Below are 26652 nucleotides of genomic sequence, written 5' to 3'. Positions count from 1 at the left end.
GGTAGTGTTTAAATGAATACAATTTGTGTGTTGTTATTTCAGGGCATAAGCTAGCCAAGCAGCCGGGAGCAGGACTGTGGAAAGAGGCCCGCAGCTCCTACTACACTTGTGTCTAACACCATTTCCCATATTAAAGCAGTCATTACCAATAAAGCATATGATAACCAGTACCCATGAAAACCTGACAGCCTGCTCTTTTTGTTTAAAAAAAAATCTTTATTATATTCAGTTGCATATTTTGTGTGGCTGATATAGGAGTGTGTATGAATTCTTATTCAGGAACATAGAATCACATTATCTGGCATCAAATTGTAGAAAACTCTATTTGGAAGGTAGCTGAGTGACTTGTGAAACTTCCTTTTGAAGTCAAGAATATACCAATCCTGGGCAGAGGGGCAGGGGAGAAGCAGCAGCTTTTTTAGAAGAAAAGAACTGGCTTAAGTTAAATTGAGGTAATTAATTTGAAATCACAAATAAAATAGAAGCTCCATTTTTAAAAAAAAAACATTTGCAAATCTTTATTAGCAATGTTAAAATTGACCAATTAAATATTTTAAATAGAAAAACTATAAAACATTACACATAATCATAATTCATTCATCGGATATACTCTTCTGCTGAAATTTCTAACACATCTTCATCTGTACATTCTTCTGTCTCTGGCAAGTTGCCCCAGAGTAGGAAGTTTACACCTGGAAACAAGAGGCCACAGAGTTAGTTCTTTAGGGCTGACTACTGCAGTTCAGACATGACATATAAAACTTTACATGCCGAGCTTCTTGTATAGAGTATGGTGTCGCTAGTGAAGATAACAGCAGGGAAGGATGTCTTACAAATAAAACCATCTAATATCCATCTATGACATGAACATTCTTTAGACTCTTAAGCAAGACCTTGAATGTTAGACTCTTAGAGCTCAGAAGGAACTCTGGAGTTCCATCTGCTCCAATCCTGCCTCCAGCTACACAATGCCATTCATACCCTACATTGATAACTTAAAAAATATATTTTAGCCAGATGGTGGCGGCAAATGCCTTTAATCCCAGCACTCAGGAGACAGAGGCAGGAGACTCTCTTGAGCTCGAGGCCAGCCTGGTCTACAGAGTGAGTTCCAGGACAGCCAGGGCTACACAGTGAAAGCTGTCTCAAAAACCAAAAACAAATATATATAAGTCAATGATTTTAAGAATAGAGATTGCATAAGGTTCTTTTAGATCGAGTGCCTCTTTGTGGGGTGTGAGGGGCAAATTTCTCAATCATTTACTATATGGAACAATTGTTAATGTAATCTTCTAATCAAGACAGGAAGGGCCTGGTGGCACAGGCTATAACCCCAGCTACTGCGGTGACTAAGGCAGAATGACTGCAAGTTCAAGGCCATCTTGGACAACTTACTAAGACACTGTCTCGAAAAGTAAGAGGCTTCAGGGGAAGAGCAAGTTGTGGAGTCCTTGCCTAAGAAGTGTGAAACCCTAGGTTCAATCCCGGGTACACTGGGGTTAAAGCAGTCAATTATAAAAGTGTCTCCTAAAGTATGTGGGCTCTAGCATACAAGCCATCAAGGTAGAGCTGTACTTTAGGACTAGGTTACAGAGTCACTGTAACAAACAATAATCTGAAACAGCACTGACAGAGAATAATCAGGTCCCATTTCAAAGACCCAGCACAGGTGCAGAGAACTAGACCAAACACACTGAGGATAATAAGATGACTAAAAATACTAAATTAGGAGAATAAAAAACTGTCATGAGACAACCTCAAGCTGCTTAGCTGGTAGCATGAGCAAAGGAGGAGCCAGCAGCTCTGGGTATCCACTCCACACTGAGACAGAGGCCATAGTTTCTGCCACTATCGGCATTTTTACTACAAGTGTACAGAATTGTAGACAACAGATATTACTGCTTTGTGTTATCTAAAATTTTGTTGTTATTGTGTTTTGCTTTTTAAAGATAGCCTCATGTAGCCTAGGCTAGCCTCTAACTAATGTAGCTGAGGATGGCCTTGGACTCTTGATTTTCTACTTCTACCTTCCAAGTGTTGCGATTACAAGCATGTACCCTATATCTGGCTAAATTATTTATAGAATGGCATTATACCAAACATATACTTGGAATTTGTCTCATTCATCTTATTTCTGAGTGGCTAAAATTTTTATGGAATGGTATTAAATTATATGTATTTTTCTAAGTTATATCATTCACCTTATTTCTGAGTGCTATGGCACACAAGTGGAGCAGAGGATGCAGGACACCAGGCTGAGACAAGGCATTCCATGTTTCTGCACACTGTGCTGTACATTTCAGCCATGTTGGCATGTGAACTCCCAGGCAATTCTCCCGTCTCCATCCCTCACTGGGATTGAACTCAGCTCATCAGACTTTGCAGCAAATGCTTTTACCTGCTGAGCCATCTCTTCTGCCTAAATCTTGTAAAATGTGTTGAAAATACAGCCTGTCATTTCTGGGCCCAATTTACCTCAGCACCAAAGAGACATGAAGATGGTTGAAGCAGTGGGAATAAACAAGTTTATCTTGTTTGAAAGAGATACTGCAATCAAATCAGGAAAGAAGTTCTTATCTGAAGTTATAGAATACATAGATATCTACCATGCTCTTCTCCATAATGGTTTCATGCTTGAATTGCTTAGGAAGAAAATCATTTCCTAATCCCCACCACAAGAATAAATGGTGATCTGCTTCTGGAAACACGTGCAGAGGAGCTGACCAGGCAGCAAGGAATTGTTAAGACAAAGTCTAAGTGAAAATTAGAGTCCATAAAAGTAAATGGAGAGCTTTGAGATATTCTAGGGAATCTGAGCTGAGATTTCCCAAGTGTATTTGGAAAAGCTCTGAGAAATTAGGTTTTATGTGTAATCTAACACAGACTTTTTAGAGAACTTGCATACAGAACATTCTAGAATGTAGGATTTGTACATCCATTCCTTTGGTGTAACTTATTCAGGGGACTCAAGGACTGTTCCAAAGCCGTTGGAAATCTCCCTTTGACAAGTATCTAGCAAATCTTACTTTAAATCATAGTAATAGAGTTACAAAGGAGAAGTTTGATATATTTGGAGTCTGTACTCAGGAACTCTGAAGCAACTTAGCACAATTGGTTCAAAGGAGAAACAAATAAATGAGGAGATTGGATCTGACAGAAGAGCCACCTTCCTCTCTTTGCCTAGGAGGAAGGAAATCCGGTCTACATCTGTTTCTCATGGATTAGAGTCAGTGCAAATCAAAGAATGCTGGTCTTTTATGTTTGAAAAATTGACCAATATTCTAAAGTAAATCAAAACTGAAAAATCTCCACCCTGTGTTTTGAGTCCTATGAAGCAGGAAAAGCAGAATCAAAGCAGAAACTTTCTTTAATGTGTCCCATGGGCGACACAAATATAAAGTGTAAAGCTTAAATTAGGAGCCTATATTTTACTTGGGGAGTTTGAGGAGTCCTTGCTTGAAAATGACCATCTTAACAGCTATAGTTTTAAATTAAAAGGTCGAAGTGATGGACTAAGAGCTACTGTTGAATCCCAGGCCAAAAAACAAAAACAAAAACAAACAAACAAAAAACAAACAAAAAAACCCCACAAGCATAATTGGAAAGTTTAAAACCCTTGACAACCTAGCTTGCAATTCATGATCTCTTGGTCTACCATAGCAAATCTCTCTCTTTCACACACATACACACCCTACACTGTAAATAAAAAATAAAGATGTTAAAAATCTATAATATACTTTCTTTTTCCTTCTTCCTTCTATATGTGTGTGCACACATGTATGTGTGCAAAGGTCAGAGGAGGGTACTGGTGTTCTGCTGTGTTACTCTCTACTTATACCTTTGAGACAGTCTCTCACTGAACTTGAAGCTTGCTATTTTGGCTAGATTGATTGTCAGGGAGGTCCTGTTTCTGTCCCCTAGTAAAGGGGGTTATAGGTACAGTCAGTCATGCCCGGCTTTTTCATGGGTACTGGGGGTCCAAACGCAAGCCTTTAGCCGTGTGCAGCTCTTACCCACTAAACTGTCTCTCTAGGCTCCAGTACATTTTCTTTACTAACTTAATTAATGTAAAATATTGGTCTTAATATTTTCTTTGACTAGTGTAGGGATAAGTCCCGCCCCTTGGGGGGCGTGTTTGCCTCAGGCTAATGTCTGCCTATAAATTTGGCGAGCGTGCTCCCAGCCATCGCTTCTGCTTTCCTGGTCTCCGCTATAGATATATATATTTTTACAATCTGCATTCGTTTACGCGGTTACAGACTAGAATTCTACTGTAACTTATTAATATATGTTTATATATAGTATAAAATTTATTAACTTTTTTATGTGTATGCATGCTTGTCTACTCGTCTGTATGCACACCACAGTATGCAGGAGCCTGTGGACATGAGAAGAGGGCATTAGATTATCTGGAACTGCAATTACAGACTGTTATGAGATGCTAATATGGATGCTGAGAACCAAACCTTGGTCCTCTGCAAGAGCAGCAAGGCTCTCAACCACTGAGCTATCCCTCCATCCCCTGAAATATATTTATCTTGAAGAACTGTCAAATAGAGGCTACTCAGTTTCCTTCCCATTTGTCACTGCTCTGGCGGGCCCCTTCCTCCTTTCTTTACACATATGTGTGCATGTATACACACCTTTCACTATCCATATACTGTCATCAAAAGCTCTCTGTAATCAGGATATGTATTATGGTACTACTTCACAGCAATAAAATGCTAGTTTAAAAAGACCAATATGCCAAGTAAGGTAGGACTACCTATAATCATTTTGGAGGCTAAGGCAGGAGGACTGAGCCAGACTGGGCTACTTGTGACTGTCTCAAAAAGACAACAACAAAGCCTAAGCCATTGAGATAAGTCTGAAGCCTTCTCTCAATTCAGCGATCAGTGGTGATGAGTTTTGGCTGATAGTTTCATAACTGAACGTGGGGGAAAAGTGGACCAATGTTTTGCTTTTGATGATCCCAGATTTCACTCTAACTGTGAAGGTTTCAGGGGTTCCCCTCAAGTACTGACAGATATGTTACAAGGAATGTATACATCGATTGTTTCTTACCAGTGGAGTCTAGTCTGTTAACACCATAAACCGCCTGGCTGTGAAACATCCAGAAGTGTCCATTGTTGCAGGAAAGAAGGCAGGAACTACATGGAACAATCACATGATAGCCTACAATGTTCCCACTTAAAAAAAAAAGCAATTGTTAGATAATATTGGTAGCAGGTAAATACCTGGCTCACAGAGGCATCTGTCTGCTAATGTAAACAGGCTATGTAAGGGTCAGTCCTCTCCTCTAAGTGGCCTGTTGCTGGCAATGAGAAGGGAGCTTACTCAGACAGTACTCACAGGCCTACAGTCTGTAAGCGAGACAATACTTACTCAGACAGTACTCACAGACCTACATAGTCTGTAAGCGAGACAGTACTAATTTATTTGTGCATTTCTTTGCTCAGATTATTTTATTCATACTCTCTTGGGATGTGATTTGTTATGGAAAGTACTAAAGACTGATACAGAGAAAATGTATTAAATAAACTGAGATCTATGGGTGAAGGATTTTGCTAGCTTCAGGACTATAACAAGGTAAGTTTTTATAGGTCCAAGCTCTTAAAATTGTTCAACAAAGCGGGAGGTGGGTGAGGGAGGGGTCCTCTAAACTAAACATAAGACATAAGACGGCAACTCCCATTTTGGAGGAATTCAGAAACGAAACAAATCTCCAGCCCCTAGAGAGTTGAAATTGAAAATGGTTTGTCTTCAGCAGATCACCAAGTTCTTCATTCTCCCATTTTCTTTTCATGAGTTTCATGCTAACTTCAGTGAACAAACAGGGATTGTTTTGTTCCTTCTTCTTTTTTTTTTTTTTGGTTTTTCGAGACAGGGTTTCTCTGTGTAGCTTTGGCTATCCTGGAACTCGCTCTGTAGACCAGGCTGGCCTTGAACTCACAGAGATCTGACTGCCTCGGCCTCTCAAGTGCTGGAATTAAAGGTGTGTGCCACCAGTGCCTGGCTTTTTCTTTTTTTAAAAAATGGCACCACGAGTTGTTTATACCTTGATGGTGAAATCTCTAATGATAGCTCTGTACACCAAGTACAGAAATCTGAGGCTTGTTAGTTAGACTAGGCTGGCTGGTGAGGGAACTCCACAGATCCTCCTGACTCCAGCTGGGAGCTCCAGTGCATACTACCCGTCCAGAGCTGGGATTGCAAGTGCATGCTTCCCCATCCAGCTCAAGTTCAGAGCCTCCTATGTCTGCTGCAAGTCCTTGACTGGTGGAGCCACCTCCTCTGCTCTCTGATTTTTATGAATGTAAATCCCATTGCTACCTCTTAGATTACACAGGTTTATTGGGAGCAGATATTTGCGAATGCACTTTGAAAAACTACAACTCTTATTTGAAAACTATCACAAAGATTCTTTTAAAACAATAATTCCGGGACTGGCAAGACGGCTTGGTGGGTAAAAGCACTTGCTTCTAAGCCTCAGATCTTGAGGTCGAGTTCAATCCCTGGGTCTCCAATGGTAGAAGGAGAGAACCAATTCTCACAGATTGTCTTCTGACCTCCACACGTGCCAGGGCACACATATGCTATACACACATACCCATGCACATAAATAAATAGGTAAATGAATAAATGTAATTAAAAATAGCTCTAAGGAACAAATGTTCTTTCAGTGGCTCACTGTCTGGGTTATATCAATGGTCAGTGTAGCCCACAGAATCTTCTGTGGGTTTTGGTGTCAGTATCTACCTTTGAAACTCAGACTGTCTACAACAACGCCACAAATTACCATTTTAAACACGCGATGTCCTTCAGTTTGCAGCTGCAGATTCCAGTGAAATAGCATCTTCCAATGAAATCCACGGTGCTGGAGGAGAACAAAGTTTACAGTCAAATATACAGGTTTGAACTCTGTAAAAATATAAAAATTTGCCATACGTTCCCTCTAAAAAATTGTGTGTGTGTCACTTGGGATGGAACTCAGGACCTTACAAATGCTAGGCACATTGCCTGACCTTTGAGCTATATTCCCAGGACTCCATCTCACTTTTTAAAATGTACAGTTTAAAAATGAATATGGCCACATTGTCTTGGGACACTTCAGACCATCTTCATTTTGCAAAATGGAAACTATACTTATTATATATCAACTCTCTATTTCCCCTCCATCCACCCCCAGCTATCAATGTTCTCCTTCAGATATGTCATATAAGCAGTCACAGTGTTTATCGGTTGGTACTGGTGTATTTCACTTTGCATAACGTACTCAAGGCTCATCTCCATTGTGACATGTGACAGGATTTCTTTCCTTTAAGGCAACCTTCTAGGTATCCACTTACTAAATGAGTCAATGGAGATTTAGACTGTGTCTATCTCTTAGCTATCTCATAGTTATCAGTTGTGAATATAAGATGCTGCTCTGAATTCTTTGGATATATACCTATAAGTGTAATTACTATATTATATGGTAATTCTGTGATTCTGTGTTAATAGCTCAAGAACCACCAAATTATTTTTTATAGTGGCTTTATCATTTCACATTCCTGCAGTATGTAAGGGTCCTGATTTCCCACAGCCTCACCACCAAAGGCTCTTTTAATTGTAGTTGTCATAAATTTCATAAATCCAGAGCTGAACTAGCCTCTAAAATATAAGTATAGTACAGTTTTAGAAGTTTGGGTAATATTTGTGCTCACTATAAACAGTTGACAGATTATTTACTGAAAATCACTATGCAAGAGCTGGAGAAATGGTTCAGTGTTTAGGAGAATGTACTGCTCCTGCAGAGAACTGGGGTTCAGTTCCCAGGACCCACATCATGCAACTTATAACTGCCCTCTCCGGGGGATCTTACACCTCCAGTCTCTGAGGGCACCTGTGCATGAATCCACCCCTCCTCAAACACACACACTCTTAAGATAACGGAAAAAAAGTAAGATAAATCTTAAAGAACAATGCATTCACTGATCCACACACATTAGATGAATCCATTATAACTCCAGCAAAGAAAATAGCAATGAAAAAGACCAGAGCTTATGCTAGACCCTAACACGTAACATCTCACCCGAGGTGTCCTTATGACCACAGCTATTATAAAGATGGAAGAATATTTCAAATTTGTGTGTGAGCATATTTAACTAAAACAACACATGGATTATAGAACCTTTGGGACATTAGGTTCCAAGGTTTTATCATCTAGTGCTTTTTTTTGGCACCACACCAAGTGCACACACACAAAATATTATTCCATTTATTTTTGTGATGAATGACTACACATAAGCCAATTCATAAAAGACTTCAAGGGGTGAACAGGCTATATATAACTTTACTTGCCTGAATTTTAAAACGTTCAAATTTACTATCATTATTAATCACGCATCTCACTTTGAATGATTACCCACTTCTTTCCAAATGACTGTAAAAGACTTGCTTCCGTGAGAACGGTGTTTGGATAAGGCACTGAGCCTCAGAGCCATCTTAAGGGATGTACGGTCACGTGACTGTAAGTGCCTGGAAACATGACCTCAGTACTGACCACTATGGGTAAACCACAGACATCGTCCAGACAGTCTGCCCACTTAGATAAACTCCAAGGGAATCATCACACTGTTGAGTGGCTGGAACACCAAATGATAACCTTGACTCCCAGGGATCCCTGCCATCTACTGCCCAGTTAGCTAAAGGGCTGCCCGCCGGACTTACTCGGTAGGAGGGATGTCTGTAGAGTAAAGGTCTATGTCAGTGTTGGCCAGCAACACAGCCTTCATCCCCCTAGAGCTGAGCACCTGTTTACAGAATTTGCAACACAGGATGGACACGCAACGGTCCTTGAAAGTGCAGCTGTTGGTAGACATAGCGTCCCACGTAGAACGAGGTACAGAAATTTGAAAAAGGGGGAAATCGAACTTTGATTCCCCGAGGCTAACAACCAAGTCGGGGGGCTTTGAGTTCTCTAAAGCTCTAAAATCAGGAAGACAGTTCTGTTTTCCTGATGGAAAAGTAAAATTAGTATTTATTGGGTGGGAAGAGCAAATTTTAGTTCCTTTTGACTTAGCGGGGAGGGAAGAAGGGAATGGAATTGGAGGTGGGGAGAGACAAGTAGGGTGGAAGGGAAACTTTAAACCGGCTTTCACTTTCTGTGGTCTCCAAAGGTCCTCTGCTCTTCGGCTCCCGCCCCCGAATCCAGCGATTCCCGGTTCCCGGCGGGCGGGCGCTTCCCTTCAAAGCCTCGCCCCGCGGACCACTCCCAGCGCGAGCCCCGCCCGCAGAGCGCTCCAAGGCCTCCTCGCAGGGTTCCAGGCCCCTCAGCCCTTTCCTTCCACGCCGCTCCGGTCCTGCCCCGCGTCCCTTCTCCTGGCTCGGCCGCGGGCCCCCTCCCTTGCTCCCACGGCTCTCGGCGTCCTCGCTCCCTCAGCTCGAGCACTTGCCACCCTGAAGGTCTCTCCCACAGCGGCCGCTCCGGAGCGAGCAGGGGTGTCGAATGCGGTTGGGGAGAGGCCGCCGCAGAGGCTCAGTCCGCGCTGGAGTCAGTCACCGAACACGCCGGGCTCTGCACTTTCTTCCGCTTTCTCTGCTTTTTCTAACACGCTGTCAGTTTGAATTGCCTGCGCCGAGCACGGATTGGGAGGACTAGACTTCGCCTCAGTCCCACATTGGAAGGCCGGGGGCCTCCTCCTGACGTGAGCGCAGAGGCCTCTCCCCAGTAACGGTGCCGAGGTCAGACCGGCTCTCTGATTGGTCCAGCTTGGCTCGGCCTCTAAGCTCATTGGCCAGCATCTGCTTGGGTTCACCCTCCTTCCCCTGTGAACTTGGAAGACACGCCCCGGGATTCTTATTGGTAGATTCTCTACGGTCCTCTACTGTTTATTGGCTAAACGTCCCTCCTCCTTTCCCCGGTCCGATTGGTCTTGTCTTCTCTGGAGAGTTTGTGTTTGGTTGTCGGTTCCATTTAATCCCGCCCATCAGTTCTACTTTAGGGTTCCACAGGCCGGGGAGGAGCTCACTCTGGGACTGCGCCTAGGCAGCTAGTGCTTGCCACGCCTCTAAGTTCCGTCAGCCCCGCCCCTACTCCGGGCTCCTAGGGATCCCTTATTCCTATTGGCTAGAGGCCCCATCGGTCGATAGAAAGCGGGTGGTGATTGGCGAGGGGGTGGGCTCTGCTTCCCGGCGGGGTCTTGCGGAGTTGGCGGAGTCTCCTTAGGGAACTAGGGGGCCGAACTGCGTAGAAGAGGGTGGCGGGGAGGAGAGCGCTAAGTGGGAAGCGGAACCCGGGGCCTGGGACCCGTCGCGGCAGAGCCAGGTAAAGGCTCCTTCCCCCTTCCCTCTCCGTAGCCTGGCCGCTCGCTGCCCTGACTGAACAAACCCGGACTGGGCGGGTGGACGCGGCGCGGATGCTGCTGCTGCTGCTGCTCTTGCTCTCGGCGCCGCCTTAGCGGTGCCGCCGCCCACGGTCCTCACAGCGCCCTCCTCGGCCCGCGACCCTCCAAATCCCCCAGTACAGTCCATAATACTTCTCGGGACTGCTCTTCTCCCCGCCCATCCCTGCATTGCCGAGGACTGTCCTCACGCGGCGACACCGCCCTCCCGCAGCCCCTTTGCACACGGCTGGCAGGGTCCACCTCGGGGCCTCGCCGTAACGGTCCGCTGGCCTCGTCCCTGCTCTCCCGGCCTTGGCTGGCAGCCCAGGACCCGGAAAGATGGGGGTGTCCCTCACAGCTTGCGGGGCTCTTTCTCCGTCTAGCTCTGCGGTCTGTCTCCCAGGGCTCTCCACCCACTCCGATATCCCAACCTCAAGCGGGTCCCCAAAGTTGCCAACATCCTGCACTTCATGTCGCGGTTTCTCCCACTGCTTTGCCCCCCAAAGCCGTCTTCTCGGCCCCCTCTCTGGTCATCCAAGCTTGGGCCGCTCGGCTGGCCCGGGCTCTCTCCCGCCTCAGGACCCCACCTCACGCCCGCCTCCCGCTTCCTGCCCGCCCGCCCGCCCGCCTGCACCGCGCGGCCTCTGCTCGCTCTTCCTGCGCGCGGCCCTTCCTCCAGCTGCCGGGAGTAGGCGACACTGCCTGGAGCCACCCGTGCGCCCGCGGGGACAGGGCGGCCTAAGGAGGCAGGGGCCCTCCGCAGCACTGGAGCCCTAACCTCAGCCCCGCTGCCGCTTCCTCCCGCGCCTCCTAGAGCGACTCTCACTGATGCCTCCCACCCGACTGGGATTGGGTGCGGTATTTGTGATCCCTGGGCTTGGGGGACAAAAAATATTGGGGATGCCATTTAGAGGCACCCTCGTCCCTGGCTTGAGGGAGGGGACCGCTGCTCTGCGTCTCCCATCCCCGGGGTTTCCCGGTTTAGACCCTCGCCTCTAGCCCGTTTCCTGCTTCTGCAGACCACATTGTTTTCCTGGATGTCCCGTGCGGAGCGGGCCCTTCCTGCAGTCCTTCCCCCGTCGCCCCCCTCCCTCGTCCCGTGTCGTGCCTCCCCCCCCCCCCTCCCCGCTTTGCTGCCAGGAGAAGCTAGTTACCAAAAACAAAACAACTGGGAGGAGGGGCAGGAGGGGAAGAAAAGTTGTGCCCGTCTGGTTTGTCCCCTCTGGTACCGATCCTGTGGACGTCTGGGAGGTGCCCCAGCAGGGGGTCACGGGCCGTGTCGCGGGCTCGGCGGGAGGGCTCCTCTTAGGTTAGCTGGGCTGGGGGGAAGCACCGAGGTGCCGCAGTCCCCACCCGCATCTTTGCTTTCCCGCCGCAGTCCCCGCCCGGAGCACGCGCTGCCTGCCGCTCCCAAAGTGTTCTCTTTCTGCCTTAAAACAATCTGGAGGGAGCTTTTTCCCCCCTCCCTTCCTTCCTCGCCATGCCAGGTCTTCGGGCCGAGCGGGCGGTGTTCGGCCGAGATGAATGAGCCAAAGCTGGACTCCGAGTGTCATCCCCGACCCCACCCCTGTTGCGATTAGGATCTGCCCTCGGACTGATCGCCCCCTCCCCCCTTTTTATGCATTTACAGGCTAGTGAACCGGAGCAAACGACTTCCGATCCACTCCGCGCTGCAACGGCACCCTTTTGGGATTTGATTTGCAGCATCTCTGAGCTGGTACCACAAAAAAACCCGCGAAGCACGCCTAGCCCTCCCCTGGCACCCCGAGACAAACCCACTCCCTCCCGGGGACACAGCTGGGCGCGTCCACACCCCCGCATCCCATACACCATGTTGTGCGGAAGGACTTCCACTCCCCGCCTGTGTCGTTGATGTCAGACCCCAGGCCAGCCTCAGGGCGCTGCAGTTCTCCTGGCTGAGGCTGCGGCTGTGGCTAGGGCTTTAGTACACAAGCCAGCCGCCGCCGCCGCCGCCCCCCTCCCCGCCGGCCTCAGCGCCCACAGCCTGCATGTGTGTGCGGTAGCCGGCTGCCCATCCTGCCGCCCGTGTTACCCCGGAGCTCTGGAGACCACCGCGAGGGCTTTCTCTGCCCGTGGGAGAAGTGGCCTTGGAGGAATTGATTTCAGTGGTTGTATTTTTCTCGTGGATCTATCAAGTCACATTTCGAATTTGGAAGAAAGAAGGAAAACATGACGTCTCCAGCCAAATTCAAAAAGGATAAGGAGATCATCGCAGAGTACGATACTCAGGTCAAAGGTAAGGATTTTGAAAATTAGCATAGTGCATATGCTCTGCAGATCGGTGAGGCATGCGTTTCCACCCCAATTTTCAGGGCGTTCGTTTCTTGGGTGGAGCAGGTGGCAAGTTGACCCCCAGAGGTGGTTTCATAGGTGGACCAGAGTCTTGGAATGTTCAACAGTGTCAGGGGCCACAGACACTGGAAATGGGCTTTAGGAGTATCTCCGTGGGGCTGGTCATTATTTTGTCAGTTCTTTCCCAAAGGCTGAGTGGGGGAGGGGCAGGAGAGTCTCCCAGAGAGAAAAAAAGCTGCAATTCGCCTTTGGGTGGCTTGAGTCAGGCTTCCTTGAAGGACAGCTGAAATCTGACAGGTGTTTATTTCAAAGGTTGAAGAGAAGTCCAGACAGAAAGGCAACCTTGAGAAGGGTATACCATTTGGAGGAACCTGGGAGAGGCGGGGTTTTTCTGGTGTACATGAGGTTTGCCATGACACCGGATTCAGGAAGTCCTTAGCCATATTGGGTGCACCTTGTACTTGTCTGACCCATGGTCACCCTGCATACAATCAAAGATCACAGACTAAAAAGAAGAGCATTCCAGCTGGCTTGCATCGGCAGCCAACCCTGAAGGAATTGGATGGTTAGGGTTTGTCAGAGTAGTGCTGCAACTGTGCTCTCACCCTCTGCTCCATGCTTTTAAAGGACGTTTCCCTTTCAGCAAAAACGTGAAGGGGTAAGACAGAAGGTAGATCTGGAGAAACCAAGTGTATCTCCCCACCTAGTCCAATGCTTAAATTGGCTTCTCAAATCGGAGCCCATACCCAAATAGCTTTTCCTTAAACAGCGTTCCTCTTAAGAGATGTCCATGCCTGTGAAGGAGCCCTAGCTTGTGTTTGTGCAAGGCACTACCCCTTCCTGACCCATCACTGCAAAGAGCCATGTGGCTTCAACCCATTGAGACCTTAGCTGGGAAGTAGGGGAGGTGGATGGCTTTGAATGTTCCACCACACGGTTGGAGCTCTGAGTTTTTCCTTTGTTTCAGAGTACAGAGGGAGGGGCCCCTCCTTCTTTCCCTGCACCAATGTTAGAAGACCTTTTCCTATCTTAGAGGACTTGGGAAAGGCCATGACTTCACTTTAATGCTTGCCTTGGTCGTGGGTTAGAGGTAGAGTGTGAAATGGGTAGTCCTTTTATCTCTTGGAAGGTTGAAAGGTAGTTTGAAATCATCATTGTATCTGCAGGATTTTTTTAAAAATATACGTTATCAGTTTGGTCAATGCAGGAGGTGCCCTAAAGAGCCTTCAATTCCCTTGACTGTAAATATTGGTCAGTTTTATTACAAGGATGGGGTAGTTGAGTAATGATAGCTCCAGCTGGATTGGAATTGAGAGACGTGTGGTTTTGAGTTATAACTGAGGTCTTGGCTACTTGTCACTCACCATTCATAATCTCAGCCTGTTTTTGTAAACAATGCCCACTGGCCTCTATGTCCTGCCCAGATGCACTGTATTCTGCTCTTGCAATGCCCCCCTACAGTTTTAGACAGATATGTCATTGAAAAAAATGTGTCCTATTCGTAACTCTTGCCATAGGGAGTGTTAATAACTTTGACTTTCCCAGGTGGTTCTACAGAAGCACACAATTTGACTGAGGCACCGTGATTTTTACGTTTTTTTTTCCCCTTGTTCTTTTTTAAGGTTTAGTGCTGACAGGTATCAGAATTTGCTGTTATTTTCTTAATTGGTAACAATTTCTTATGAGTGTCTCAAAATTAAATACTTTGTGCATTTACAGATATTGTTCATTGAGATGATGTAATGCAGTTAGCTATTTGGAGTTTCTGTTCAACCCTGTCGCAGACTAGAGACTGTTTTATTTTGTGTCAATATTTTTCCATTGCCTCTACTCAGCAGTATAGAGCTTGGTAGGTGGTTGACCCTGATTTCTGTCTCAAAGAGGTGCCCCATGAGTGCTTTTGGAACTGATTTGGTTTAGTCCCTCAGTTGCAGCTGAGGAGAATGCAGAGAACTGAGGTTTGTTCAAGGTCACACAGCTAGGTGGTAGCAGATCTGAAGGTAGAGGTAGTTTTCTGACTTCGGTATCTTCATAGTGGAAATAGTATCTGATTGTGATGAAAAAAATTAGGCAAAATTAGATGACGTATAATAGTAGTGATATGGTAACAGTTTACTTTGATGTTCATTATGCTCCATCACATCCCAAGGAGTGGTCGGGTGTAGTTGTCACATCCCTCCAGGAAGTATTTTTGCCATTTGAGAACGTGAGGAAACTGAGGTAGGAGACGGTAAAAACCCTTTCAAGGTCACACAATCAAAAGCGGCAGCTTTAACTCCTTGTTTATTTGTTAACTGTTTATTGAGTGGTTAGTATGTGTTCTAGGCCTTTATACATGAGCGAAGAAGACAGAATTCTAGACCCTTACAGAGCTTACATTCTAGATTCTGGTGGGAGGCCATAGAATTTGAATTCAAAGAGATGACATTGGGGTTGTGATGTGGCTTGCTACCCGCAGTTCTATCAGAATTAAGAATTTCAGCTTTTTAATAAATTGTATTTTATTTGTTTTGCTTTTTAGAAACAAGATCTCAGTGTGTAGGCCAGGCTAGCCTGGAATTGACTAATAACTCAGGTTGGGCTTGAATTCATGGCAGTCTTCCTTAGGCAGCCTTGTGAGTCCGGGAATACAGGCGTGAGCACGCACACTACACCAGAGCTTCAGTGTTTGGGCATTCTGTGGAACTCACGGTGATGCCAGATTTACTTCTCTTATAGATGCCAAGATAAAAAATAATGTTATACAGAAATCAGTCTGGTATGGTGGTTAAAAGTGAAGGTATTGGAGGCAGAGAATCCAGGTTTCAATCTTTGATCTACTATGTTACATGCCTTGTCTGAGTCTCAGTTTCTTAATTGGAAAATTGGCTAAATAATGTGCATTTCCTATTCCTGTGAGAAATAAAGAAGCTAGTCTGTAGATTTCATGTAGCAAGGGTCTGGCACCTGTAAGGACTCAATGTCTGGATAGTCTGCCTTCTTCAGAGAGCCTTCTTGCCAACTAGTCAGGCTGCACTCAGTGTTCACCTTCAAAGCACCAGCTGTTAAATGATAGGAAACCAGAGCAGGAATGAAACAAGTTCTAGTTTAAGTTCCTTGGGGAGTAACAAAATGTGTCATGTGCCTGTCATTGAAATCCTTTGGCCGTGCATGGTGATTCTGCTTGTATTCCTACTACTTGAGAGACTGAGGCGGGAGGATTGTTGAGAGTTTGAGGCCAGTCTGGAGTAAAGTGAGATCCTGTTTCAGAAACAAAATCAAACCAAACCAACAAAACAAAGCAAAACAGCCCCCCCCCCCCCGCCCCAGCCAACAAACCAAAACAGGCCACCACCAATAAAAAAATCAAACTCCCATACTCTTTGAACATTAATTTCCTTTTATGTATGAGTAGGTAAACTGTTTGAAAATATTGTTGCATGTGTCTCTGATTTTTAGTCAAAAGTATTTGAATCAAGTAGATTCTAAATAGACATTGAACTCTGCTATTATTTTTGCCTCCTTGAAAGTGCCTGCTTGCATGTGTTCTGGAGAGTTTCTAGGTCTCAGCACCAGTCCTACCCCAGTGTGGAGCAATGGTCCCTTAGTCAGTCTGCTTTGTGGCAGCCTTCTTAAAAACCACCATTGTTTCTGCCTTGTGGGTGTTTAGATTCCTTTGAAAAGTTCATGTGTTTCAGTGTCCAGCTCACAAGCACTAATGTTCTTAGTCTTTTTACATGGCTTTTCTTTCTCTCCAAATTTATAAAGTCCTTTTATATACATGAATTTCTGGAAATTCTTGACAGCCTTGATGAGATTCATGATTAGAAACTGGTGCCTGTTAGCATCATTGCTGGCACTTGAGCACTGGGTGGTGGTGAAGAATGGTACATAGAATAGAGATGATTGTCTGGATGAGACTTGGGTGACTTCATATTACTGCCCACAATGCCACTAGGTCCTTTCTTAATTAAGTGTTAAGGGTTCTCTTTCCTCTCTGTTGTTTCAACTTTGTTCACCATTGAGCTAATAAGTAAAATAGTAAAATTATCATCATTTTTATGTTTTGAGACAGGGCCAGCTGACCTCTCTGCCTGCCTGCCTGCCTGCCTGCCTGCCTGCCTGCCTGCCTGCCTGCCTTCCTTCCTTCCTTCCTTCCTTCCTTCCTTCCTTCCTTCCTTCCTTCCTTCCCTCCCTCCCTCCCTCCCTCCCTCCCTCCCTCCCTCTTTCCCTCCCTCTTTCCCTCCTTCCCTTCTCCTCTCCCTCCCTCCCTCCTACGCTCACTCCATCCTTTTTCTTCCTTTACCTTTCTTTCTTTCTTTCTTTCTTTCTTTCTTTCTTTCTTTCTTTCTTTCTTTCTTTCTTTCTTTCTTTCTTTCTTTCTTTCTTTCTTTCTGTGTCTCTGTGTAGTCTGGCTGTCCTTGAACTCTCTATATTGACCAGAATGGCCTCAAACTCACAGAGAATCCTCCAAGACAGATTCTTACTATATATATGTTGTACTTGAACTCACAGTGATCCTCCTGCCTTAGCCTCCCAAATCGGGGATTACAGCGTACACTACTATGGTCAGAGAGAAATGAAATTTTTATAATTTGCATCTGGAACATTTTGATTGGAAAAGCACAAGCAATTTCCTGGGATAGTTTAACTCTTTTGGTACTCTTTGGTAGCTGGAGATGAAATTTTAACTCTAGCCTATTGTGTGTGCACGTGTGCTTGGGAATGTCAATTGGTGGTATTAAACAGGCTTGTTCTCAGGAGAGGGCTGAGAAGTTCCTAGCTCATGCCAACAAAGGTCTTTTCCCTGCAGTGTCTTTCCTCCCAGCCTCCACCCCTTACTCCCTAAGGAGACTTTTTAATATATAATCAGTTTGTGGAAAGCTGCAGTAAAGCAGCTCTTTGGAATCCTCAAGCAGATGCTGTCATCTTTCTGGGAAGTGACTGAGTGCTCTTCTTCCCTCATTTAGGGAACGTGGAGACTCAGCAATAAGGTAGACACCTAGAAGAAAATGAAACTTGGAAAAATCAAGCATGCAGGTTTGCAGGACTCTGAAGGAAGGTGATAATGCTAGGGGTTAGGCCATGCTGTGTGACTGCAAAACACCAGTGGCTGGGAACTGTGTTTATGAATACTCCTTAGCTTTATGTTAGGCATTCTCTAGGAAGAATAGGGACAGAAATTTCCTTGGGAGAAACCCTTTGGGATCTCATTGATATTGTACCACTCAGGCTGAAAGCCAAAGATAAGCCCTTGTGAAGTTTATAGAATATGACTTGGCTTGGTATATTTTCAGCATCAGCTAGCTCTCAGGTACTGATTTTTAAATCCCACTGTCTGCTCCAGAAAACTGAGCTGCCTGGTGTGGTCCCTGTAGAGCTCGTCTTCTTCAATAAAGCCTTTCTTTAGGAGAGTCATGTCTACCTCACATTCTAGACATCTGCCGGCTACAGTAGGAAAATACTGAAAGTAAAAACAGTTGATGTATGATTTCTAGTAATAAAATTCAAGAGAACAATTTTATTTATTTGTTTGTTTATTTTTATTGATTGATTTTTTCGAGACAGGTTTCTCTGTAGCTTTGGAGCCTATCTTGGAACTAGCTCTTGTAGACCAAGCCAGCTTCAAACTCACAGAGAGATCCGAGTGCTGGGATTAAAGGCGTGCGCTACTGCCACCCGGCTAAGAGAACAATTTTAAACAGTGGAGAATCTTGGAAAGTTACTTTGGAAGAAATTTAGTTTGAAAATAAATAATGAGAGTTTTAAAAAATTAAAGAATAATAACTTTCATGACATTGTGTAGCAACTCTCATTCCTTTTTAAACTGATAAAATGCACATAAGATTTGTTATACTAATTCTTAAGTATGGTTAACTATGCATTCTTAAATATACAGTTCAGTGTCATTAACTATACTGACAGTGTTTTACAGCCATTATCAATCATCTATCCATTGAACTATCTTCATTTTGCAGAATAGAAGCTCTGTACCCACCAAACAGTAATCCTTCACTTCTGCACTGGCAGAACCCCCTTACTTTCCTGTCTCCAACTCTAGGCACCTCATTTAGTGGGCTCATTCAGTAGTCACCCATTTGTGACTGACTTATTTTGCTTAGTGTATTGTCCTTAAGGTCCATCCATGTTGTCACATTTTAAAGGTAGAATAAATTCCTTTGTGTGACTAAATCTGTCACATTTTATTTTTACAGTCATTTGTTGATGGATACTTGGTTGCTTCTGCTCTTTACCTGTTGGGATAATGCTACTATCAACATAGGTGGTTTTCTACTCTTTTTTTAATTTAATATTTTTATTTTTGTGTGTATGGGATTTTATATGCATGTGTTTCTGTGTACCACATATATGCCTGGTACCTGCAGAGGCAAGAAAGAGGGTGTTAGAACTCCTGGAACTGTAGTTTATAGGTTGTGAGCCATCATGTGGCTATAAAACCTGGGCTCTCTGGAAAAGCAGCTGAGCTATCTCTTTTTTTCTTTTTCTTTCTTTCTCTTTTGTTTTTGTTTTTCCTGAGACAAGGTTTCTCTGTAGCCCTGACTGTCCTGGAACTAGCTCTGTACATCATGCTGGCTTTGAACTCACAGAGATCACCTGCCTCTGTGTCCCAAGTGCTGGATTGAAGGCGTGCACCACCAAGATTTAAAAAAATAATAATTATTTATTTATATTTTATATATGAGTGCTGTACATAAATAACTGCATGTCTGAAGAGGGCATCATGTCTTTGTATAGATGGTTGTGAACCACCATGTGGGTGCTAGGAATTGAACTTAAGACCTCTGGAAGAGCAGCTAGTGCTCTTAACCGCTAAGCTATCTCCCCAACCCACGATTTCCAGTCTTAAAACATGTTTTATACCAATATTTTATAAACCTACACATCTACAAAATCACTGTCTCAATAACTTTTTAAAGTTTTAAGATGAATACATATTTTTGTATTTTGAATATATAAGTATGTTCTTAATATGAGCATTATATGTTATTAATTTATATATTATTATATAATATATATAACATTAATATAAAATGTTATTTTATATTTTTTAGTAATTATATTAATAATTTTTTCTTTGTTTTAAGCAATTTATTGAATTGTTTTGTTTTGTTTAGAGACTGGGTCTTTTTAGATAGCCCTAGGTGATCTTGAAATTTCAGTGCAGTTCTGGTTAGGTTTAAACTTGCAATGATCTTCTTGCTTCTGTCTCTTGAGTGCTGGAATTATAAGTATATGTCACCATAGCTAGCTTTTGTTTTTAAGTATTAAAAGACATTTAATAAGATGTACATATTTAAAGCATAAAATTTGAGCTGTGGATGTAGTTTAGTTACAAAATAGAGAGAATGCTTGTCTTACATGCATAAAGCTGTGGATTTGATCCTCAGTACTCCTGAGTTTGATCCCCAACACTGCATTAAGGTGGTATAGTAGTGTGAAGGTGTGTAATCTTAGCACTCTCAGAGGTGGAGGCAGGAGGCTTAGGAGGCTCAAGGTTGTCTTTGGCTGCATAGCCAGTTTGAGACCACCTAGGCTACACGAAACTTTTGTCACTAAAAAATAAAAGTACCCAATTTATATGTCTATGGAACCGTCAATGCCAAGATAGTGATTATAACCAAATGGTTTTTCATTATAACATAATATAAGAAGTGAGAACTATAATAAACATGTATGAGAAAGCATATTAATTTGAAGACAAAAAGGTAAAAGCCAGAAATTACCAAGTTTTAAAAAGTTATAACTAATGCTGCAAGTTACTGAAACTGGTTTCTAGAAAATTGCTTTAACCTTAATAAAAAAAGAGCAAAAAGGAAACTGTCTCTAGGGTATTGGGTTAATAATTTTATCTCAGACATTATTGTATTTTTAGGAGAATGTGTACAACGGAGAGAGAAGAGAGTCTTGGTCTTGTTAGGAACTGACAAGTGACAATATCTATTTTCCTATAAACCTTGCTAGAACCAATCCCCAGGCATCACAACTTCATAGAAGGCCGTAAGTGAGCCAGATGCCTAGGGGAGGACCTGAGGACTCCCATGGGAGAATCTCTCTGAAGGCTATAGATATGAAACCATTGCCTGCTGACTAGAGACAACTCTCTTAGATAGACCCAAGCTCTGTCCTCCATCTGGTTACAGCGTACTGTTTCAACCATGCTTTTTCATTTTGGTTTTCAGAGAACTGGAGACCTGTCTGGACTGCCGTCATTCACTACTAGCTACAATGCCATTTGGGATTATTGTGCACTACACATTATCCCAAATACTTTATATTTCTTAATCCTTAAACAAGGACTGTATTACTGCCATTACATTTAGTTAGTGAAGAAAGTGAGGTGTGGGTCATTTGGTGACTTACTCAGGGTTTGCCCCAGTGAATGTTCTGTCCCCCTGCAAACAGGCGTTATAACTTTGATTATTATCAGAGTCTGCATTCTGAATGCTGTCATGGAATGTTCCTCTCTTCCTGCCCTGCCCTACATGCTCATCTGTGAAATCCCACCCTTCTAGTCAAATCTATTCTGGGATTCCTCCTGTGGTCATTATGACCAGAAATATTCTATTTCACCCACATAGGATTGTTCATTAGCTCCCTAGGGAACTAATCTCGTACTGCCTTATGTTTTGAATATTTGTATTTCAGTCTTCTTCTAGGAGTTAATTTCTCTCTGTTTTTTCTTATTGTGTATGTGATGAGCTTATATATGTGTTTGTGTGTGCATGGGTACATGCATGTCTGTGTTGGTGTCAGGAATCTTTTTTGATTGCTCTTCTACTTTATTTTCGTTAGGTAGGGTAGGGTCTCTTAAACTTATAGCTTGCTGATAGAACTAGTCTCACTAGCCAGCTAGTTCCTGGGATCTCCTGTCTTCCAAAGCTACAATTATGCCCAGCCAGCATTTATGTATGTTCTAAGAATGTGAACTCTGGGTCTTTTGCTTGCAAGACAAGCTGTGACTGCTGAGCCATTTTTGCTTTTTGAGTTAGGGTGTTCAGGTTGTCCTCAAACTTGTGATTCTCTTGCCTTAGCTTCCTTAGTGTGGTCTTTATCGGTGTCCACCACCGTAATGGCTTGTAGGAATGGCTCAGTGTTGTCTTATATAATGCAAAGAATATAGGTATTGGAACTAGCTTTGAGTTGGAGTTTTATATCGTCTTTTTGCTCATCATCTTCCAAGCATCATCATCTGTGATAAAAGATAATAAGACTTTCTTGCTATTGCAAGTATATTGAAAATATTTACTCAATGTGTGACAACTATAAATACCTCTTCTTATGAGGTTCTTTCACATAGGAAAGATGTCTGGAATACTTTTATAGCCTAAATGATGGATTTTAGTAAATATTTATTGACTATGATAATGAATGAGTAAAAGGATGACCTAGAAATATACTTTCTTTTACAAATATTTTTAAAAATTGACCTTGATAAATAACCAAAGTGCCTAGAAACAAACAAGCACTCATTATTATGCTTAGGTCGTGGCATACAGGATTGTTTACACTCATTATTTCCCATTTGTTCCGCTCACATTTCATACTGCTGTAGAACTGATCTGTCTCTAGTTTCTGTACTACATCTTGCTATGTCATGCTTTGTGCGTGTTTTGTTCTCTCCTAGAACTGAGTTCTCTTCCTTGGGCCTGGTAAGTTCTTTCATCCTTTAAAGCGCTGCTTACATGTAATTACCTCCGGGAAGCCTTTCCTGCTTCTCTGCATCTGTGCCTGCTTTATTTGCATGTGTTCACCTTCCAGCACATACTAAGCACTTTAAAAATATTCACAAATTAGGGCTGGAGACACGGCTCTGTCATTAAAGGCTAGGCTCACAATAAAAACACCCAGCAGTTAAACTGAAGTGTTTTGAGTCGAGGTTGGATGTGACGTATTGCCATGCCACCACACTTCTGTTTTCCCCTTTGTTGCAGAAAAAGCCCACTCCCTTCCCTAATGTTACTTGAAATTCAAAATAGATTAAACATTATGAATATTATCATTCCATAAGACTAAGTACTGATTATCTAGCATGATGGAGCTCCTCTGCAAATGAGACATGATTCTTCTTCTTATTATACACCCTTATCCTCTTTTGAGTTTAATGTTCTAGAACTATATTTGAGCTGTTCAGATTTCTTCAGTCATACATCTTACCATGGAGTAAAAAAGAAACAAAAAGGTACACATTATTATTATTGGAAACAACCTTGCTTTGTAGTCCTGGAACACACAGTGTAGCCCAGGCTGGCCTGGAACTTGAAGTAAGCCTTATTCCTCAATCTCCTGAGTGCTAGGATTACAAATGTGAACCACTTTGCATGAAAAATATTTAGTGTGAAATTCTCAGAAGTTTAAAACAAAAGTCAAGCCTTTTTTTTGTACTTGAAGCAAAATACATTCTATACTCGTCTAGGACTTATTTACCATTTTTAACAGATATTCATAATCCTAATTTGAGAAAAATTTGTTCTGTCTTGACCAGGAATTAAGAGCATTGACTCGCACACGTAATTGTTAGGATACTGTTTCAAAGCATGGGTTTTGCAAGAGCCACAGCTTGCTAGAAACAGCCACATGGCCTGCAGCACATGGGGAGGAAAGGTCCAAGGGGACAAACAGGAAAACTCTCTTCCTTGGTTTTTATTTGGTGTTTAGTAGCCTTGGCCTTATATGTACATTGTGAGTGGATTCTTAAAGTTGAAATATATATTCCTGAGGAAGGAAAACAGCTAAGATGTATGCCTTTCCATTTTTTTTTTTTTTTAAAGGATACCATCTGTTGGTAGGAGACAGAATCTTTCCCTACCAGTCTGTTTTTGCAATGCGTTAATCATTAGGTAGGTAACTCAAAAGGCTTTTGTGGAAGTTGACAATATCTGTGCTATTAAGACTAGCTTCTGTAGTTAGAAACATGACATAGAAGGCAGGTCTGAATGCTCTTCCTGGAGAAGACTTCATCAGCCATGGATGGCTGGAATGGCCAGGACTCTACAGGATGACAGAGCACAGACAACAGAAGGAAAGAGGATGAAACTTGTCAAGACATGACCTACCAGTTCTCTCTCTCCTTACCTTCTTTCCTTTCCCCTCTGTGTGTGCGTGTGTGCGTATTGGTACCAAAACTTGTGGATGAGTGAACTGCTCTTTGGGAGGCATCTTGTCTAGAGGTGGGTATTTTGAAGCTGTGTTTCTTATCTGCAAATTGGGGACAACAGTTCCTGGCTTTCACTAGTAGTGGAGCTGGTGGTTAACACTTATTAAGGGCTTTAAAGTTGTAAACTGTGATTTGGAAGCTTTACATATATTAGTCCAAGAATTTCCCAATGACTCTATGAGGTAACTCTTATGATTATCATCCCAGTTTCACAGATGAAGCGAAATGAGGTTAAATGACTTGCTCCAAAGCACACCAGTAAGTAGTGATGAGAACGGCACAAGCACAGGCTGACTTAATAAGTATTGTGAGACTCAAATGAAAGTATTCATTTGGATGCCGGATATGGTGGCAAATACCTTTAATCCTAGCACTTGAGAGGTAGCAGCAGGAGGATTATGAGTTAGACAGCCTTGGTTACTTAGAAAGTTCAAAGCTACTCTGGACTACATGACACCCTGTCTTAAAATTCCATCACTACCAACAACAAAAGAATTCACTTGAAAACTCTTTGATAGTCTGAGATATTCTACATGTTTATTTGACTTTTCTCATTTCCTAGTGTCTAAATAAAAAAAAAAGAGTTAATACATTGTTCTAAATGCCTTCCTGGTACATATTTCACTTGTCTTGACTATGTCTTGGTTTTCTGATTTGTGAAATTAGGAGTTAAATTAGAACATCTCTAATTATTTTTTAAAAAATGGTTTTAGAGTTCATTATTCTTGCTAATTTAAAATATTGAAGATATTGCTTGAAGGGCACATTTCTCCTTACAGGCACAAAAATACTTTCAGCACAACACTCTCCCTAGCTCCAGTGCTTGTTCCTGGATAGCTTTTGTACACATAGAGATAGACTCCAGCTAGTGGTAGAGTGGCCCTGACCCAGAGAGCACTTGCTGTGCTGTTTGCTTAGGTATTACAGTCTGATAGGAAGATTGCTTCATAGGTGGACAAATTGAAGGAGGAATAGTTGAAATGTTTTTATGGCTATGTTTTCTTTATACCCATGAATAGGCTAAGCAACAGCCTACTGTTCTAAAATGAGCATTATTAATAATAACTATGGCTCATGTTTTCATAACTGTAGCTTTTGAGGGATACGTTCATGGGAAGAGAGGTTTTAGGGTATTTTAGGATGAGTTACCTCCCGAACAAGCCATTCCACCCTCAGAATCTTCAGTTCTTAAGTAGAGAATGGAAAGATGCAAACATTTCTTCTTTAGGATGTACGATCAGAAGTATGGTTTGCTTTGAGTGAGTTGCCACTGAGTCTGGATACTGATTATTATCTCAGGAGAAAGAAAACAGACTGGACCTGTCCTGAGTTTTTCTTAGAGCTCTTACTCCTGACTTAAGTTTCATCCTTAAGTGACATAAATAGGCCATATACTTTAGGCATCCTTAGAGTTGGTTGTGCTGTATCTCTTCATCTGTATTTATTCAGTGATTTGTGGTGATGTAAGTTGTCTCAGCCCTTTGCTGTCAGCAGTTTTAAACCAAACATTGTAGCATTTGGGGTAGATGGCATCTGTTACTTGGATTAATGAAATTTTTGGTATGGGTGTGTTAAGGGTATAACACAATTTTGAAATACCTGCATCTCTCTCAAACTACAGTGGTACTCTGACCACTAAAGGTTGAATCTGGTTTATTGAATTGTGCCAATGTGCCAATTGCTTCTTCTTTCTAAGTGTGTGTATCTGTGTGTCTGTGTCTGTGGAGAGATGGAGGGAGGAGAGAGGTGTTTTTTTTTTTTTCTATTTTGTAGAACTGTCAGTTCAGAAATGCCTGCTTTTCTGGAATCAGCAACAAAAGAGTTAAATCATTTTAATCATTATCCTGGCAGCAATAGAAACTGTCAGGTTTTTTACCTTTGCCCCACATTTCTCTCTTCTTTTGGTCTTATTTTAAAAAGAACATGTATACACACTTAAACACATACACGCACACTTACTCTCTCACACGAGACTTGATGTAAAATGATCTCATGCTTATGAGAGCAGGAATTACTTGGGAGGGATACTTGTGTTCTCTGGGCTTAGTAGGCATGATGTGAAAGCAGGCCTATTTGGCCTGTGAAGAGTGCAGATAAGAGTGATATGTAATTGAGTAAGAATTTGAAAAATTATCCGATAACATTAGGAGCAGAAAAGCAACCGCTTGTGCCTTTTTATGCTCAAACTATTTGGAGTGGGAGTGAGGAGTTCTCATTGTTTTCAGGGCGTGGGAACCCTCTCCCCACTCCACTAGCCAACTACGTTTGCCCAATCACAGAGTGTGAGGTTTCTGAGTGATCTTAGTTTTTAATGTAGTCTTCTGTCTCTGGACAATTCTTGAGTCTAATCATTTCTGGAAAAAAGCTATCAGCTAACCTTTAAAATCCTTTCTAGAGGAGCCCAGTCCAGCCCACCTTATTGCGTTCTAGTGACCCAAACTGTAAATGGTTAATTCTGTCATTTGCAGAGCTTGAAATAGGAGGAAAAAAGAGACTCACCAACTGAACTAGTATTTACACTGCTGCCACCACATGCTCTGTGCAGACTTTTGCTTCATTTAGGTTCTTGGCCCTTGGGAAGGAGGGTATTCATGAGGGGCCCTGTATCTTGGCTGCTGGGGTGTTGTTCTTCTCAGCCCTTTCCCATCCTTCCTCTAGTGTTGCGACAGTTTGTATGAACAGGAAGGAAGAACTAACTTCAACTGAACATCCACTTATACAGCACCTACTATATGTTTGTGCTGTTAGGTTGTAGATGTACACATAAAGAAAAATGCGTTTCTGTCTTTAAAGTACTTCAGGCTGTTAGCAGGAATG

The 26652-nt window shown here is 43.1% G+C and overlaps 2 protein-coding genes across 9 annotated transcripts in view; one reads left to right on the top strand and one right to left on the bottom strand.

The window, feature by feature from the left end:
• Positions 1-519: 519 nt before the first annotated feature.
• Positions 520-9639, bottom strand: Fam72a (family with sequence similarity 72 member A). 2 transcript variants are annotated; one of them, XM_075987404.1, is made up of 4 exons: positions 8713-9639; positions 6800-6877; positions 5065-5189; positions 523-692 (listed from the first exon to the last, which is right to left on the bottom strand). In XM_075987404.1, the coding sequence occupies exons 1-4, from the start codon at positions 8862-8864 to the stop codon at positions 598-600; spliced, it is 450 nt and encodes a 149-aa protein (XP_075843519.1). In that variant the 5' UTR covers positions 8865-9639; the 3' UTR covers positions 523-597. The 2 variants fall into 2 exon arrangements, with proteins under 2 accessions (XP_075843520.1, XP_075843519.1); XM_075987405.1 differs by lacking the exon at positions 5065-5189 and having other exon boundaries at positions 520-692.
• Positions 9640-10008: 369 nt separating this feature from the next.
• Srgap2 (SLIT-ROBO Rho GTPase activating protein 2) overlaps positions 10009-26652 on the top strand; it is a 218821-nt gene continuing 202177 nt past the window's right edge. For 4 of the 7 annotated variants that reach the window (XM_075987879.1, XM_075987877.1, XM_075987880.1 and 1 more), the window contains exons 1-2: positions 10009-10309; positions 11998-12624. In XM_075987879.1, the coding sequence (XP_075843994.1) occupies positions 12558-12624 (67 nt within the window). In that variant the 5' untranslated portion in view covers positions 10009-10309; positions 11998-12557. Of the gene's footprint in view, positions 10310-10999; positions 11221-11997; positions 12625-26652 lie in introns of those variants that run through there. The other 3 variants (XM_075987883.1, XM_075987882.1, XM_075987878.1) reach the window with 3 other exon arrangements.

The sequence above is a fragment of the Microtus pennsylvanicus genome, chromosome 10, assembly GCF_037038515.1.
Source record: "Microtus pennsylvanicus isolate mMicPen1 chromosome 10, mMicPen1.hap1, whole genome shotgun sequence".
In the NCBI taxonomy this organism is placed as follows: domain Eukaryota; kingdom Metazoa; phylum Chordata; class Mammalia; order Rodentia; family Cricetidae; genus Microtus; species Microtus pennsylvanicus.
This window is presented reverse-complemented; position numbering and strand designations above follow the sequence as displayed.